The following is a 14,834-nucleotide window of genomic DNA, read 5'->3' as shown; positions in this document are numbered from 1 at the left end:
GCGTATAGCATTGCCATCGGTATCTTCTCTTTCTTTCCTATAAGACGATTGACTCCATGTATCTTCATGATCCTGATCCTTCCTTAGTTTGAGCTACCATTCCCGGGGATAGCATAAGCATGTGGTTTGTTTAAGTAAGGTGTCGACACAACCCCTCGAAACCGAGAAAGGCACACAGACATGCAGACATGCCAATGTACAGTACATGTCCCAACTAGCTAGCAAACACGCTAGATCACCATTTACCCAGCACATTCTACCATCCCCCACTACATAAGTAATCGTACGAAAACACCATGGACATAGATAGCATGTGCCATACTCCATCCATCTCAAATTCATAACCTATGGCAACTAACAAATTATTCACCTCAATGGAACGTCATCTTCATCTCCATCTTCATCTTCCCCTTTCTCCCCCTCCCCTACCCGGCTCCTCCCTCCCACCATCCCCGAAATACATTTTGAAACTCGCAAACGAAGATACAACCACCCCAGCACGCCCGACTCAAGACCACAAACACACCACGCAAAACGAACGGAACCTTTTTACTCGGAATCCGCATCCGCATCCGAGTCTGAGGATGAGGATTCATCGTCATCATCATCGGATGAATCGGATTTGGCCCGCGACTTCGCGTCGGACATTATGCCGCTCAGCGTGCTGGGATTGGGGGCCTTGAGTTTGCTGTTCGCCTTGCTGAGGCTGGCGTCGCGGAGTTCCTTGACGCTGAGGCGTTGGCCTGGGGGTCGGGTGGGTTGGGAGCTGGAGCCGAAGGAGGGGCGCGTGGGGATGGAGGGCCTTGGGAGTTCTTGCTTGGGGGCGGGGGAGTCTTCTTCGGAGGAGGAGGCGGGCTCGGATTCGGACTCGGGTTCGGGTTTGGGGGGTTTCGTGGTGGTGGTGCGCTTGGCGGTGGTGTTGGGTGAGGAGTTGGTCTTGGTGGAGGGTTTGCGGGCGTTAGGGCTGGTGGCGACGGGTTTGGCGGGCCAGTCGCCGCCGGTGCTGCTCGTTTCGCTGTCGCTGCGTCCGGATTCCTCTTCCTCTTCATCATCATCATCTTCCCCTTCTTCGTCCTCGGATGAAGAGGCGGAGGCAGTTGGGGACGGCGACTTTCTGGATTTAATGGCCACCGCTACGGGGCTTCGGGGCTTGATGGTGCTTCCTTGATGCCGTTGTTGGGATGACTTGGTGACGGTTCTCGGGGAGGTGACTTTGAGGTTGGCGGATTTCTGCCCACTGGGTGGAGTGGAATAGTTCTCCTCTTCGCTCTCGTCGCCGTCGCTGTCGCTCCCGCTTTCGCTCTCGACCTCTTCGTCGCGAAGGTTGGGCTTGACATCCCGTTTGGAGTCAGGGCTAGGCGACTCGTCCTCTTCCTCCTCTTCCTCCTCCCCCTCTGACTCCGGAGAGGAGTTTTGTCTGCGCTCCGGCTTGATGGCCCGATCGACTAAATCATCGTCACTTTCAGTGGCAGCGGAATCCTCCCGCGAGTCGGTGTTCGTGATGTGACGGATGGCCCCAGTGGGCTGTTTCAATGGTGGTGACACGTGTGCATCATCCAGTTCCATTGAGTGCCGTTCATACTTGATGGGAACTTCTGGCTCGGCTGATTCGTCTTCCTCTTCCTCTTGCTCCTCCTCTTCCTCCTCTTCCTCCTCCTCTTCTTCGTCCTCTTCTTCGTCCTCTTCTTCTTCTTCTTCTTCTTCTTCTTCTTCTTCTTCTTCTTCCTCTTGTTCCTCGTTTTCCTCTTCCTCCGACTCCTCCACCTCCGACTCCACGAACTCTTGGCTCTTGAACTTCGTATCAGGCTTTTGCTGAGGGGTACTCACGGCCCGTGACTTGCTCCGGCGGCTGCCACCTGACTTTGTCGCAACCGCCGAGTCATGAAACGCATCGGGATTTTCCTTACTGCGCTGGTTCAAGACCTTGGCCCTGAGCTTCCGCCACTTGTCCGCGCACTGCTGGCGAGAACGGCAGTTGTTCATCTTGTCGCTGACCACTCCCCAAGCGATGTAGACCTCGTCCAACTCGTAAACATCCTGGCCAACATCGACCCCAGTAGCTTTCATGGTATGCCAGACCTCTTGCAGAACGTCCATCATGGCTTGCACCTCCTGCTCCGACCAGGGACCGCGGTTCATCGTGCGGCGATGCTGCAGCCGGTTCTTCCACCGCTGGACGACATCGTCGTCGCTGCGGCCAATCATCTTCGCAATGTACGCCCACTTGGCGCCGTGTAGCCTGTGCAGCGAGATGAGCTCCTCGTCCTGCTCGTGGGTCCAGTGGTGGGGCTTCTGGGAGGAGCACTGGAAATGGCGGCGCATGAAGCGGTAGACGGATCTCTTGTCCCGGTCCGGGATGGTTTCGTAGATATTCTGCCAGAACTGCGTCTTCGTGATGATGTCGGTGTGCACCGGCCACTGTTCCTGCCCATCCCGCACGGAGTGCTGCACCATCATGTCGAACGTGTCCGCCTCCACGCCGTTGCTGGTGCAGAAGTCCAGCTTGAAGGCCTCCAGCTTCTGGATTTCGTCGGGTGAAAAGAAGCCCGTCTTCCCGCTGGTGGTCTGGCTGCTGTTGCTCTCGTTCTCCTTCTCTTGAGGGCGGCGACCCTTCTTCGGCCGGACCGAGGGGGCGCTGGGCCCAGATGATGCGCCGGTCACATCTCCTTGAGTCCCAGTCCCGGGGGTCGAGGCTTCGGTCCGGTCGGCATCTTGCATCTCGTGGTCCTGGTCCTGGGGTTTCTGGATGGCGACGGGCTCGCCTCGCAGGGCTGGATCGATCGGGATCTCGGGTTCGGGGGTCCCTGACACCGGAGCCGCATCATGGTGATTGTGGTGGTGGCCATTGGTCGCGATCGTGGTGGAGATCCGCTTGGTGGAAACCGGGCTGCTGATGTACGGAAGCTCTTGCGATTCCTCGCGTTCTTGTTGTTGCTGCTGCTGCTGCTGCTGCTGCTTCTTATTCTTTTTCTTTGATGACTCACCGCCCCCAACCTTCTTGCGCTTCGCGGGGTGGGAAGATGAGTTTGTGAGAGGTGTTCGAGGGGTCTGAGGTACGAAGCCGGCTCTCCCTCCGGCATTGGGGGTGGTGGCATTCAAGGCCGTGCTGTTTCTCTTGCGCTTGGCAGACGCCATCATCTCATCGGCGTCCGATTGCAGAAGTCGCTTGGCTTGATTGAGCACGGACGGGGGGGATGGAGGAGAACTCGAAGAGATCTCAATGATGTCTACTGTTCATTGGGGGAAAATCATGTCAGTCAGGTTTCAGTTTCGGAGGATTAAGGCTTTTTTTCTCTCTTTTGTATTGAGCTACTGAGTAACAGTGACGGAGCGCGTGAGGTGTTATGCACATGTTGAATCGATCCAGTCCATTCAAGAGCAGGTACATACCCTCGTTGGGCCCGTTTGTAGTCTCAGGCGCAGGCTGGGAAGATGAGAGACCCATCGTTTGTTTTTATAGATAGAAGGGAGGGAGAGACACTGACTGGAGGGGAAGGGAGCACGGAAAAAAAAACTAACCAGTTGGCAATTTGTGACGAAAGCTTTAACAAAAGCTTCGAAAGGGATTTTGAAGGGCGGTGAATGAGAACAGACAATTAACAACAGGGATGAAGGAGGGCAAGGGGAACAGGCAAATTTAGAGTAGTTAAGAGAGGTGGGTGTCAATAATTCTCTCCCAAGTATGGAAGGGAAAATTCCGGAGGTGAAGTTTTTTATTTTTATTTTTTCACTCTCTCCTCCAGCAACGAGCGAGGTGGGCGGGCGCCAATTTTTTACGCGGTCCGCTTCTTCACCACCATTTTTTCGCGCTTTACTTCTGCTCTGGCGGTCAACCCGTGCCTTCAATTCCATTCCCGCACCGCAGTGGGATACCACCCACCATTGGATATCACTGTTTACTGTAATGTACCACACGCGGTAGAAAATGATAATTAAAGAGTAATAGGATAATAGGAAAATAGGAAAATAGGATGTCATCAAATCTATCGTAACACAGACATATAACCCAGTAACCCAGAAATTCTAGTTTACACTTCAATCTTCAGCTCGCGCAACACCCTCGACACCAACTTCTTCTGGTCTGCGGGATTTAAGTCATGCTCATCGATCGTGGTCAAGCATCGGCCAATTGCTACCGTCGCCTTGACAGCAACATCCCCGGAGTTGGAGCAGTCCACCCACACCTTGCCATTCCTGCCAATGGCGATCTCGAACCCGCCGGCCTTCTCGAGCTTCTTGCCCAGTTCATCCAGCACCACCAACCCGGCCACCCCCTCCTGCTGCTCGCCCGTCGACGAGCTCGCCCGCATCAACCGAGCCGCCATCCCCGTGGAGATATCAAACACCATCCCGCCGTTCAGGGGCCCTAGACCGCCGGGTTCCGCTCTGCCCGTCGCCGGGTTCACGCAGGCCAGCTCGACCTCCGCCCCCGCCCCGAGCCCAACGGACAGCACCCGCGCGTACACCAGATCGCCCTGCTTCAGCATGGGCCGGGTCTTCTTCGTGGCACCCTCGAACGAGAGCTGCCCCAGAACCGCATGGGGCGCCTGCGGCGTGATCATGCAGTGGAAGTAGTCGGGGCTGGAGTGGTGGATCTGCGCTATCACCAGGTCGTTGGCCGTGGGCACGTACCGGCGGCGCGGCGAGGAGAGGATCGATATGGCGTTGCGCTTGTTGTCTGTGGAGAGAATCCCGGCCTGCGTGGCGGTAAGGACATGGCTGGGGGAGGAGCTTGAGTTGTTGCTCGTGGTCGGTTGGTGCGGTTGCGAGAGCAAACGGAGGCCGGCGCCCAACCTCAACGGTGCGGAGCTGGTGGAGGGGAGGTACTCGGATGGGATCTCATCGCCGGGCAGGAGGACTAGTGATGAAGACATGATGCGTATATGTTTGCCTCGCAGGTCAATGTAGCTGCGGGGTGGAGATGGAGGAGTATTATGATGAAAGAAGTTTGGCTGATCGCATGCAAAGGAAAAAGGAAGCGCAAATCGCCCCGTGAGCTTATCGTCTGCAGTGTTTATCTTCACGTGATACGGCATATGTCCCCCCAGCCTGGGCAAGGGTGCTATGCAACTAACCGATGAATTGACTTCGGGTGTTAGGAGCTCGAGCTATGAAGCTTGACAGTGTTCTAGCCTGTTTTATTGATCTCCAATGCGGAAAGGTAACTCAACACTAACCTTGGGCTTATGTTGATCCTTTCTGAGAGTGAAAGTGGCGGCTGCACCGCCACATCCATTATCGATAAGCACTAGCCACATCTGCCCGCCAATTGCAAACGAGCCAAAATTTTTTTCCTCGGGGCGAAGGAAAGCGCGGCGGGAACAGCCTCAATAATTGTTCCCTCTTCTTCCTCCGTCCTCTCTTTCTCCCATCTCCGTTTTCCCTTGGGATCGCTGCTCATTTTCCTTTCTCTTGTTTCCCTTCCCCATTCCTCACACACATATCACAAGATGAGCTCCGAAACTAACGGCGCTACCGAGAGATTCGCCATTGGTATCTCCTTTGGCAACTCTTCCAGCTCTATCGCCCGCCTCAACCCTGTACGTACCTGTCTTCGAACTACCTGACATCTCATCTATCCAACAAATCAAACAATACACACGCGTACAATTCAATCGAGAGTGATGCTAATACCATTGTCATGTAGGAGGGCAAGGCTGAGGTCATTGCCAACGAGGAGGGAGGTCAGTTTCAACCCCCCCCATTTTCGCTCACCAGTTCCGGTGGCGCATTGCTCCCACAGACTGTGAACTTACCAGCATATAGACCGTCAAATCCCTACCGTTCTTTCCTACATCGAAGGCGAGGAGTACCACGGTGCTCAGGCCAAGAACCAGCTTATCCGCAACTCCCAGAACACTGTTGCATACTTCAGAGACTACCTTGGCAAGGAGTAATTGCTCCCACTTCCCATTCGAAGGAGATCGAAATGTTGACAAGGATTCTAGCTTCAAGTCGATAGACGCTACTCCCTGCCACAACTCCGCCCACCCCCAGCAGCACGATGACACCGTTGCTTTCTCGATCCGCGACACCACCAGCGAGACCCCCAGCACTGTTACCGTCTCCGAAATTGCCACCCGTCACCTGCGCCGTCTTAAGCAGTCCGCCTCCGATTATCTCGGTAAGGAGGTCAACGCTGCCGTCATCACCGTTCCCACCGACTTCAACGATGCCCAGCGTGAGGCCTTGATCGCCTCTGCCAACGCTGCTGGTCTTGAGGTTCTCCAGCTCATCCACGAGCCCGTTGCTGCTGCTCTGGCCTACGATGCTCGCCCCGAGGCTGTCGTGACTGACAAGCTTACCGTTGTCGCCGATCTTGGTGGCACTCGCTCCGATGCTACCGTCATTGCTTGCCGTGGCGGTATGTACACCATCTTGGCCACTGCCCACGACTACGAGCTGGGTGGTGCCACCTTGGACAAGATCGTCATCGACCACTTCGCCAAGGAGTTCATCAAGAAGCACAAGACCGACCCCCGCGAGAACGCTCGTGGCTTGGCCAAGCTCAAGCTTGAGGGTGAGGCTACCAAGCGCGCTTTGAGTCTGGGTACCAACGCTACCCTGAGCATCGAGAGTCTTGCTGATGGAATCGACTATGGTTCCACCATCAACCGCACTCGTTATGAGCTCCTCTCCGGCAAGGTCTTCGCTCAGTTCACTGCCCTGATCGAGCAGGTCGTCAAGAAGGCTGGCCTGGACGTTCTGGACATTGATGAGGTTTGTGGATCCGCCCTCTTGAAACCAGCTCAATCCATCTAATCTTGACAATTTAGGTCATCTTCGCTGGTGGTACTTCCCACACTCCCAAGATTGCCCAGTTGGCCCGCAACATCTTCTCCGAGAAGACCACCATTCTCGCTCCTTCCACCTTCACCGCTGCCATCAACCCTTCTGAGCTTGCTCCCCGCGGTGCTGCCATCCAGGCTTCCCTCATCCAGGAGTTCGACAAGGAGGACATCGAGCAGTCGATCCACCCCATGGTCACTGCCACTCCCCACCTCCAGAACGCCATCGGTGTTGAGGTCACCTCCGGCGATGCCGTTGACTTCCAGGCCCTCCTCCACGTCGAGACTGCTCTCCCCGCTCGCCGTACCGCTCAGTTCTCTGCTCCCAAGGAGGGAGGTGACGTCCTGATCCGCGTTTGCGAGGGTGTCCGCGAGATCAAGGTCACCAAGCCCGAGCCCAAGCCCAAGGAGGAGAAGGCTGAGGCTGATGAGGATGACTCCGACTTCTCCGACTCTGATGAGGAGGAGGAGGAGATCCGTGAGATCGTCTGGAAGACCGAGAAGCCTATTGCTGAGCTGGCCGTCAAGGGTGTCAAGGCCGGCAGCAAGGTTGAGCTCATGATCCACGTCGATGCCGACCTTGGCCTGCAGATCACCGCTCGGGAGGTCGGCGGCCAAAGCGCCGTCCGCGGTGCTGTCGAGGCTCCCAAGGCCTAGATTGCCCGTCTCTGAGTTATGAATCTGCTACCAAAATATTTATGTTGCATCTTTTGCATGAATCGATTTAGAATCTCACTTGCTTGGTTTCTACTGCCGGATATTACCCAACTTCCTTTTTTCCTGGTTTCTCTTCCGCAGAAGCTTACGCACCACGTCTCAAGACATCATTCAGTTTTCAATCGGAAAGAGGCACCTAATTCTGTGTTCTGCTTGGCCATGACTTTTTGACGACAAATGTATTCATGAAGGCTTCTGAAAAGTATATATAGAGAACTGCAATGACGCGGAATAGAGAATGATAGATTTCGCAGATACTTCTCTTGCCTTGCGTATTACTTTTACAATTTGTAGTACTCTATAACTATGCTCCTGAGTCTTTGAGTACTTTTGGTTCAAACGAGCTATATTACAATTACTAAATGTAAATATAGTGTAACAACAGTAAGCGAACAAGGCATACAGGGTACACAGTACAGGTCGGCAAACAAAGTAGAAACCGACTAAAGCTCAAGCAGATCCCCAACAGGATAGATTAGGATTAACGAGCCACCAGGTCATGAACGATGGTATACAGTCAGAACAGCAGAATGTGCGTGGGTGTGCAGCACAACATAGCATCAGGGAATAAGACATCAAAGAAATTCATATAGGCTGCGGAATAGGCGTGAGACTATTCAGGAGGGAGGGTGGGTGTAAGCATTATCAAACGGAGCTTCCTCAGCCACGGTGGTTAACCCCACCCTCTCCAGCGAGGTATGTAGATTGGGAGTCAGGGACAGTAAACCTCTCTCTTTGCACCTGGTCGATGAACGAACGCCGTGCCCGTTACTTTCTCGTCTCGTACGGACAACAGCAACAACAAAAGACCAGTGCGAATTGGAGAGTTTTTTTTTTCTCTCTGGGAGTTTAAACCGCAGCAGTAGTCTCCTTGTTACTCCTCAAGCTGTTGGAGCGAGCGGACGAGAAGAACCCCTTCCGGCGGTGCTGGCGGCCGCTGTAGCCCCGGCCCCGATCCTTGCGGCCCGTCGCGCCGCCCATGCAGTAGGCCAGGCAGGCGAGGAAGAGACAGGCGACGGCGGTCCACATGAAGGCGAAGGCCTTGACTCCCAGCCGGGCGGTTTGGTTGTTGGCGTTGAACTTGTTCCGGCCTTGGACGTAGACGGCACTGCGAGTTTCTTTGTTAGTTTATTTCCCAGATTCTGGGGCTTGGGTCTGGTCTGGTAGGTAGGGCAGAACTTACGTGATCAGGCAGGTGGAAATGATCTGGAAGACCAGGGCGATCCAGGCCATCAACGAGGACAGGTAGCTGCCAATGCGCGTGCACATGGCCAGGAAGCCGGTGAGGAGGGAGATGACGCCGAAGAAGAGGGCGATCAGGAGGAAGGGGAAGGAGAACCGCGAGGTGAGAAAGTAGTGGTTCGTTCTGGAGATGGGGAATCAGTTGTGGTTCCTCGAGGACAGAAGCGTGGTGAAGTCAAGTGACTTACCCGATGAAGGCAGCGGGGATGTTGGTGGTGGTGTCGAAGTTACGAGAGCTGGGGGGGTCGAAAGGGTAGTCCGGGTGAGACGAGCCGCATTGGCTCTTGCCATTGACCACCGCGCATAGCTGCCAGAACGTCCAGCGAGACAGCGAGGGTGCCCCCGGGATGTTGCTGGTGTCGACCTGCAGGAAGTAGATCTCGTTCAAGGGTCGGGTGTTGGTCGCGCCGCCCAGGAGAGTCAGGAACATGAGCAGGAGGGCTCCCGCTGTGAAGAAGAGGCCGAGAAAGCCCAATGCCACTCCTGGAGAATAGGGACGCGGAATGTTAGCCCATGCGCTATAGTATAGAAGTGGATCATAGGGCTGGGAAGGTGGGTGGGTGGGCTTACTGCTGAGCACCATCGTGATACTATGTATGATTATCTTTTTTTCTTTTGCGCCTTCGGGCTTGGGTCCGGGATGGTGAGTTCTTTCTTAGGCTCTGATGTGCAGAGGTATGCGCTTGATGGTATAATACCTGGGTGATTTATGAACTTGGAGGACTGGTGGGAGGAGATGAAGCGTAGGGAGGAAGAAATGGGGGAAGTATAAGGGAGAGAGGGTCAGTCAGGGTCTGAAGAGAAGAGTTCTGGTATTATAATATCCGAAGAGTCCGGGGGAGGGTCGACCCAGGGGGTAGTGATATAATCATGAGGATGCATCATCATCGGGGGTGGTTCATCGGCAGGCACTGATGGAAAGTCCTTTCAGTCTCACAGCCATAGTTTAGTTCATTTCATTCGAGTAGAAACGGAAGAGTGACGGTACTATCGACGTCATCGTTGCAGCAGGCCCCGCTAACTGGCCTCGGCTAGTCTAAACTCTAGTGCTGCACTAGTCTAGATCGGGTAGTCTAGACTTCACCTCTTCGGTCCTTCATGACGTTCGATGCTCTCTCGATCGTCGAGCTTGAGTGCTGCAACTTCACCTCTACAACCACCCACAGAACAGAAAACGTGAACGTTGCACCACACCACCCACCCCTAATTGAGTTGGGTACCCGACTCCTCTCGACGTGGATCGTCTGGCAAGCTAGTGCGGAAATTTTCTTCTGTCTACTACGTACTGCATCATCGTCCCTTTCGAGGCCCAGAGTTGAATTCTGCTGCCTGACCCTCTCTACTCATACTATTCCCCCACCCCCTAGTTCATATCGAAAGACTGCGTCTACGCCATATGCCACTCCTAGAACCCTAAGCACATCCGATCCTCCGGAAACCTAGGCCCCTAGAACATTTGTGGAATTTTAGCTGTCAGACGGATCACACTATGGCCACTTGGGCTTACCCACCCCTTCCCCCAGCACGCCTGGAACAGGAAGTGGAATCCACGTTGGTATGCCCCTACCCGGTGCTTATCTTAACTTACCACTACACGACATAAAGAGCTTGGTCTGACTCATTGATTGCTTACCCATTGACCTGCATAATAGGCCAAGGAGCTAGAGTGGCTATTACGCTCCCTGCAAGATTCACTCGTCTCGCTTAGGGAAGGTTTGCATGATTGTGCTGCTTTGCTGGCTCCCAAAGAGCCGGGCTCAACCTTAGTGCTGTCGTCCCTTCGGTCCGAAAATGTGAAAGGCTACGTAACCCGGGTTGGGACGCAAATCGTCAAAGGTGTATGTCATCTTCTCCAATTTTCGGTTCTTCTTCGATGGTTGATGTGATAACTTTGTTTTTTCTACCCATCGATCGACACCCCTGCATCATCATCACCACCACCACCACCACCATCATACCTTGCTTGCTGCAATCTACATGCACCCTCGGGAATTAACATTTACTGATCGTGCCTGACATGATAGGATATTCAACTCCGTCTAAGTTCTCTAGCCTCAGTACGCGGGTCAGCCAACACCCGCTTATGCCTGTCCAATGCCTCTGAGGCTCCAGAGCTTGTGCTTGATCAGCTGGTCTCCGTAAAGAATCTGGTCAACCAGAGCTTGGACATTGTAGATGTTAGTACATGGACGGGCGACCCACTCAACGCTGGCTTCATCTTTAGTCAGTTGCATCTCCTGCGTGAGACCATCACCGAGGCACGGCAGATGCTCAAGGGTGAGAGCGACAAGGTCAAACAGAAATGGTGGGAGGCTAGTGCGGCAGAGAACGTGAGTGATGATTGTTTTGCGCTTCACTGGAGTTGAGGACTGATGTAGACCTCTGAAGATGTTTGACCCTCCGCTGCCACCCTGTCTTTCTTTCCATCTCACTATTGCTGATTCCGCGCTGGTACTACACCTGCGAACTCTGGAATCCAGCACGCCAACCCATACGCCCACAGCGTTCGCCTCTGACATCTCGCTCACCGGGTTCAACATCAGGGACCGGCTCTTTGGCACCCGTCATCGGCCTCATGACGAAGCCGGCGATGTCTTCACCTGGAAGGGAGACGAAGTAAAGGTGAAAGAAAAAGTCCGCGTAGAAAGTCAGGACCCGAGCTTGATGGCCGTCATGGCCAAGTTGACTGCCCTAGAGCACGAGGTCCAGAAATGGATCTCGGCTCTGAAGGTGCTTATGGGTAACGAAGATACAGACAGTGACTCCTAGTTTTGCAGTTGTGTAAGAAAGAATTAATCATTTCCGTCTTTTTCTTGCCACCTTACAGGGCTTCAAGTGGTAACAGGTGCTCCGGTCTATATGGCTTACGTAAGGAAGATTCCCTTGCCGTTTGCCAATCAGAGGTAAGCAATTTGCAGCGTCTTGGCACAAGTTTTCCGAGCTACAAAGTTGCAGGCAGGGTGGCAAGCTAACAAATTTCTGCGCAGGTACATCCTTCTGTACTTCACTTTCCAACGTTGCGGACAGAGTCGCGGACCGGTGAGGATGCTGTCCAGATCTCCGGCGACACGGGCGACGCCTCAGGGGCTGCTGCGCGCTGCAGTCAACAGAACGTCGCAGTTCAGCACGCAACAACTCCGCCGCGGAGCGGCAAGCTTCGTGAACGGGCGGTCCCGGACTACGACCACAAGGAGATGTCTCTCTTCGACCTCGAGTACCAATAAGCTCCCGCGAGCACCGACAGAAGTTCGACCTGGACAGTGGACGATTGGGTCGAGGTACTCTTCCTCTGCAACGCCCGCCGTGCCGGATGCTACACATGCGGAGCGGAAGGATGCCGTCTACGCCCTGATCGATGAGATCAACCAAAATGAAGCCGCCATGGCCGATATCATGGAGGAACTGGACTTGCTTGACGACTTCGATCAGGCTCTCAACCTCGACGGCTTGGAATATGAGCACGCATTCAGTCAGACCATCGGTCACCGAGACCAGGAGACACTGGAGGGACGGGTGCGGATGGCGAGACAGGAGTTTCGGGAATACCTGCCCCCCGATTACTTGAACGCCCGCGAGACCGAACTATACACCAGACTCTACGGTGAACCGATCTACCGCGACCTTGACAGCATTCAACCTGACCTTGAGCTCGCTGAGGAATTGGAAGAAGCACAAGACCCCGCCGCCGATCAACTATACCGTGAAGACGGACAAGGAGGCTGGGAAGAGGTTGAGATGGTTGAGGAAGAACTCGAGCTCGAGCTCGAACCGGAGGAGGATGACGTACCAGTGGTTTACGACATGGAGGCTGGACCGGAGGTGCCGGAAACAGACGCCATGCGGCGCACGCGCGAGATCGCCGAGCAGCTCGGCGGAGAGGTCATGCTCGAGCAGTTCCAGGACGAGGCTGTGCCCGATGGTAACGATAACCCCCGATTTCACCCGACCACTGAGCTGGGCAGATCTGGCACGAATCCCAGCACGGTCTTTTTGCCAAATGACACGTTGGTGAAGCCCATCTCGATGATCCTGTCGGATTTCTCCAATAAGCACCTCCAGGAGACCGCTCGCCGTGTCTTCAAGGGCCAATACCTTCCTTTGTCCGTTACGACTCCCCCCCGATCCGTTCAAGCCCCTCAACTACCGAGCCCTCTGGAGGCTTCGCAGCGTCACATGTCCGAGATGGAATCTAATGCTTACCTTGCGGCCATGTACCCTGGCTTCTATGCGAGTGTGCTGAGTGTCCTGGTTGAGGTACGCAAGCGACTGGGGACAGACTGGCTGCGAGGTTTGATGACCAAGGAAGAAGGCCCGAGTGTGCTTGATGCCAGTGCTGGAGGTGCTGGTATCATTGCGTGGCGGGAGATTATGCGTGCAGAGTGGGAGGTCATGGATCCAGAGCGCCCTTTCTCCGAAATCCCAATCGGCAAGTCGACGGTCGTGGTAGGATCGAATAGTCTTCGTGCTCGCGCTTCTGCATTGCTGCATAACACGACCTTCCTTCCTCGACTTCCTGACTACGTTCACCTTCGCGAAAATGCGACGCTAGACGACGACCGGGCGCCGAAGCGGAAACAGTTCGACATCGTTATCGCCCCGCACTCCATTCACCCGATCGACGAGGAGTATTTGCGAAAGGAGCATGTCAAGAACCTTTGGCAGCTGGTCAATCCCAACGGTGGTATTCTCATTCTGCTTGAGAAGGGCCACCAGCGGGGGTTCGAAGCCATCGCCGGAGCCCGTGATATGCTGCTCAAGCGCGTCATCCGCAACACCGACCTCAAGACCTCCGACGAAGACATCGCTTCGGAAGAGGATGCGGAGGAGGAACTTGACCTCGACAAGGAACCCGGCATGATCATTGCGCCTTGCACCAACCACGCCCAGTGTCCCATGTACCGTGTTCCCGGCCACACCGTTGGGCGCGGCGACTGGTGCCACTTCAAGCAGCGATACATCCGGCCCCCCTTCCTGCAGCGCATCATCGACGCCAAGACGCACAACCACGAGGACTTGCGATTCAGCTACCTCGCGGTGCAGCGCGGGGTCGATCTCCGCGAAGAGAAGGGCTTCAAGCAGGACCGCGTGGCCAAGTTCCACGCCGCCAAGGGATACGAGCACCTGTTCCCGGACCCGCAGACGCGGGCGGCCATGACCGAGGAGGAGCAGCAGAGGCTGGCGGAGCAGGAGGCGCAGTTCGAGCCGCTGACCCTGCCGCGCATCGTCTACCCGCCGCTGAAGCGCCGCGGCCACGTCACCTTCGACATCTGCACCCCGGATGCGCAGATCGAGCGCTGGACCGTCCCCCGCTCCTTCAGCCGGCAGGCGTACCGGGACGTGCGCAAGTCGCAATGGGGCGACCTGTGGGCGCTGGGGTCGAAGACGCAGATCGAGCGCAAGGTCAAGCTGGGCACGAAACACGGGCTGAGCAAGAAGGACCGCCTGGAAGCGCGCGCCGCGGCCCGCGAGGCAGCCAAGGACGCCCAGGAGGAGGAGGAAGCCGATGCAGCGGCGCAGGATCGCAAACCGGAACTGCTCATCCCCAAGCGCAAGAAGGGAGAGAAGATCCCCAGCTGGAAGAAGCATCAGGATAAGAAAAAGGTGCGCCAGCATTACAGTCAGTTGAAGCCTACGGACTCGTAGGCAGGCGGTCAGAAAAGGGTGTTGTTCAAGATGTTCGGGGTTTTTTGATTGGGATTTTTTTTTTTCGTTTCATCATGGTTGGCGGCGTATTGTTCTAAGGAGGATCCTGCTGCCGGGCTGCGGACATTATCTACTACGGGCTCTGGAGCACATTTGGCATGCATTCTGTAAATTTTCATGTATGATATGTGGTTATTGTATGGATATTAGCTATCTTAGTTGAGAGCTCTTCACTCAAAAGGCATTTTCTCCACTTCCATATCTTGGTCATTAGTGTTTTGTTTCGTTTGGCTTCGTTTCCATTGGACTCGTCTTTGTGTGTGACACTCTGGGTGAAGTGCACGCCTGCAGGCCAGGCGTGAGTCCAGCGTACTGGATTGTTGTGGCTTGGCACCGTCCATCAGGTTTTGTAATTTGTGTCAGGAAATGTTGTGTCATCCCCAC

General features: G+C 54.9%; 6 protein-coding genes across 6 annotated transcripts; 3 read left to right on the top strand and 3 right to left on the bottom strand.

The window, feature by feature from the left end:
* Nucleotides 1–453: 453 nt before the first annotated feature.
* Nucleotides 454–3,445, bottom strand: BO66DRAFT_474614 (MYB DNA-binding domain protein; the record flags this gene model as incomplete). The annotated part of the gene is made up of 2 exons (XM_025653154.1): nt 454–3,230; nt 3,391–3,445. The coding sequence occupies 2 exons, from the start codon at nt 3,443–3,445 to the stop codon at nt 550–552; spliced, it is 2,736 nt and encodes a 911-aa protein (XP_025499823.1). The 3' UTR covers nt 454–549.
* A 531-nt stretch (nt 3,446–3,976) lies between these two features.
* On the bottom strand, nt 3,977–4,959 carry BO66DRAFT_395003 (exosome non-catalytic core subunit RRP40). The gene has a single exon (XM_025648124.1). It carries the CDS (start codon nt 4,872–4,874, stop codon nt 4,029–4,031), a length of 846 nt encoding a protein of 281 aa, XP_025499822.1. The 5' UTR covers nt 4,875–4,959; the 3' UTR covers nt 3,977–4,028.
* A 400-nt stretch (nt 4,960–5,359) lies between these two features.
* On the top strand, nt 5,360–7,759 carry BO66DRAFT_395002 (ribosome-associated complex protein SSZ1). The gene is made up of 5 exons (XM_025648123.1): nt 5,360–5,540; nt 5,648–5,684; nt 5,767–5,893; nt 5,949–6,720; nt 6,777–7,759. Exons 1-5 carry the CDS (start codon nt 5,451–5,453, stop codon nt 7,443–7,445), a joined length of 1,695 nt encoding a protein of 564 aa, XP_025499821.1. The 5' UTR covers nt 5,360–5,450; the 3' UTR covers nt 7,446–7,759.
* Nucleotides 7,760–8,354: 595 nt separating this feature from the next.
* Nucleotides 8,355–9,330, bottom strand: BO66DRAFT_442545 (SUR7/PalI family protein; the record flags this gene model as incomplete). The annotated part of the gene is made up of 4 exons (XM_025651437.1): nt 8,355–8,613; nt 8,689–8,871; nt 8,936–9,230; nt 9,318–9,330. 4 exons carry the CDS (start codon nt 9,328–9,330, stop codon nt 8,355–8,357), a joined length of 750 nt encoding a protein of 249 aa, XP_025499820.1.
* A 906-nt stretch (nt 9,331–10,236) lies between these two features.
* Nucleotides 10,237–11,516, top strand: BO66DRAFT_332584 (uncharacterized protein; the record flags this gene model as incomplete). Its single annotated transcript, XM_025644140.1, has 4 exons — nt 10,237–10,302; nt 10,400–10,585; nt 10,772–11,077; nt 11,136–11,516. The coding sequence occupies 4 exons, from the start codon at nt 10,237–10,239 to the stop codon at nt 11,514–11,516; spliced, it is 939 nt and encodes a 312-aa protein (XP_025499819.1).
* Nucleotides 11,488–14,739, top strand: BO66DRAFT_192531 (tRNA methyltransferase RSM22). Its single transcript, XM_025642462.1, has 2 exons — nt 11,488–11,650; nt 11,735–14,739. Exons 1-2 carry the CDS (start codon nt 11,607–11,609, stop codon nt 14,388–14,390), a joined length of 2,700 nt encoding a protein of 899 aa, XP_025499818.1. The 5' UTR covers nt 11,488–11,606; the 3' UTR covers nt 14,391–14,739.
* Nucleotides 14,740–14,834: the final 95 nt, after the last annotated feature.

The sequence above is a fragment of the Aspergillus aculeatinus genome, assembly GCF_003184765.1.
Source record: "Aspergillus aculeatinus CBS 121060 unplaced genomic scaffold BO66scaffold_55, whole genome shotgun sequence".
Taxonomy (NCBI): Eukaryota; Fungi; Ascomycota; class Eurotiomycetes; order Eurotiales; family Aspergillaceae; genus Aspergillus; species Aspergillus aculeatinus.
Note: the sequence above shows the minus strand (reverse complement) of the source record. Positions and strands in the feature narration are given on the sequence as shown.

What these genes read in the sequence shown, in the direction of transcription:
- BO66DRAFT_192531 (XM_025642462.1), top strand. Translation starts at nt 11,607, where the DNA reads ATGGCTTACGTAAGGAAGATTCCCTTGCCGTTTGCCAATCAGAG. An exon ending in TTGCCGTTTGCCAATCAGAG is followed by an intron (nt 11,651 to 11,734) that starts GTAAGCAATTTG and finishes ATTTCTGCGCAG; the next exon opens with GTACATCCTTCTGTACTTCA.
- BO66DRAFT_395002 (XM_025648123.1), top strand. Translation starts at nt 5,451, where the DNA reads ATGAGCTCCGAAACTAACGGCGCTACCGAGAGATTCGCCATTGGTATC. An exon ending in CATTGCCAACGAGGAGGGAG is followed by an intron (nt 5,685 to 5,766) that starts GTCAGTTTCAAC and finishes ACCAGCATATAG; the next exon opens with ACCGTCAAATCCCTACCGTT. An exon ending in ACGTTCTGGACATTGATGAG is followed by an intron (nt 6,721 to 6,776) that starts GTTTGTGGATCC and finishes TTGACAATTTAG; the next exon opens with GTCATCTTCGCTGGTGGTAC.
- BO66DRAFT_395003 (XM_025648124.1), bottom strand. Translation starts at nt 4,874, where the DNA reads ATGTCTTCATCACTAGTCCTCCTGCCCGGCGATGAGATCCCATCCGAG.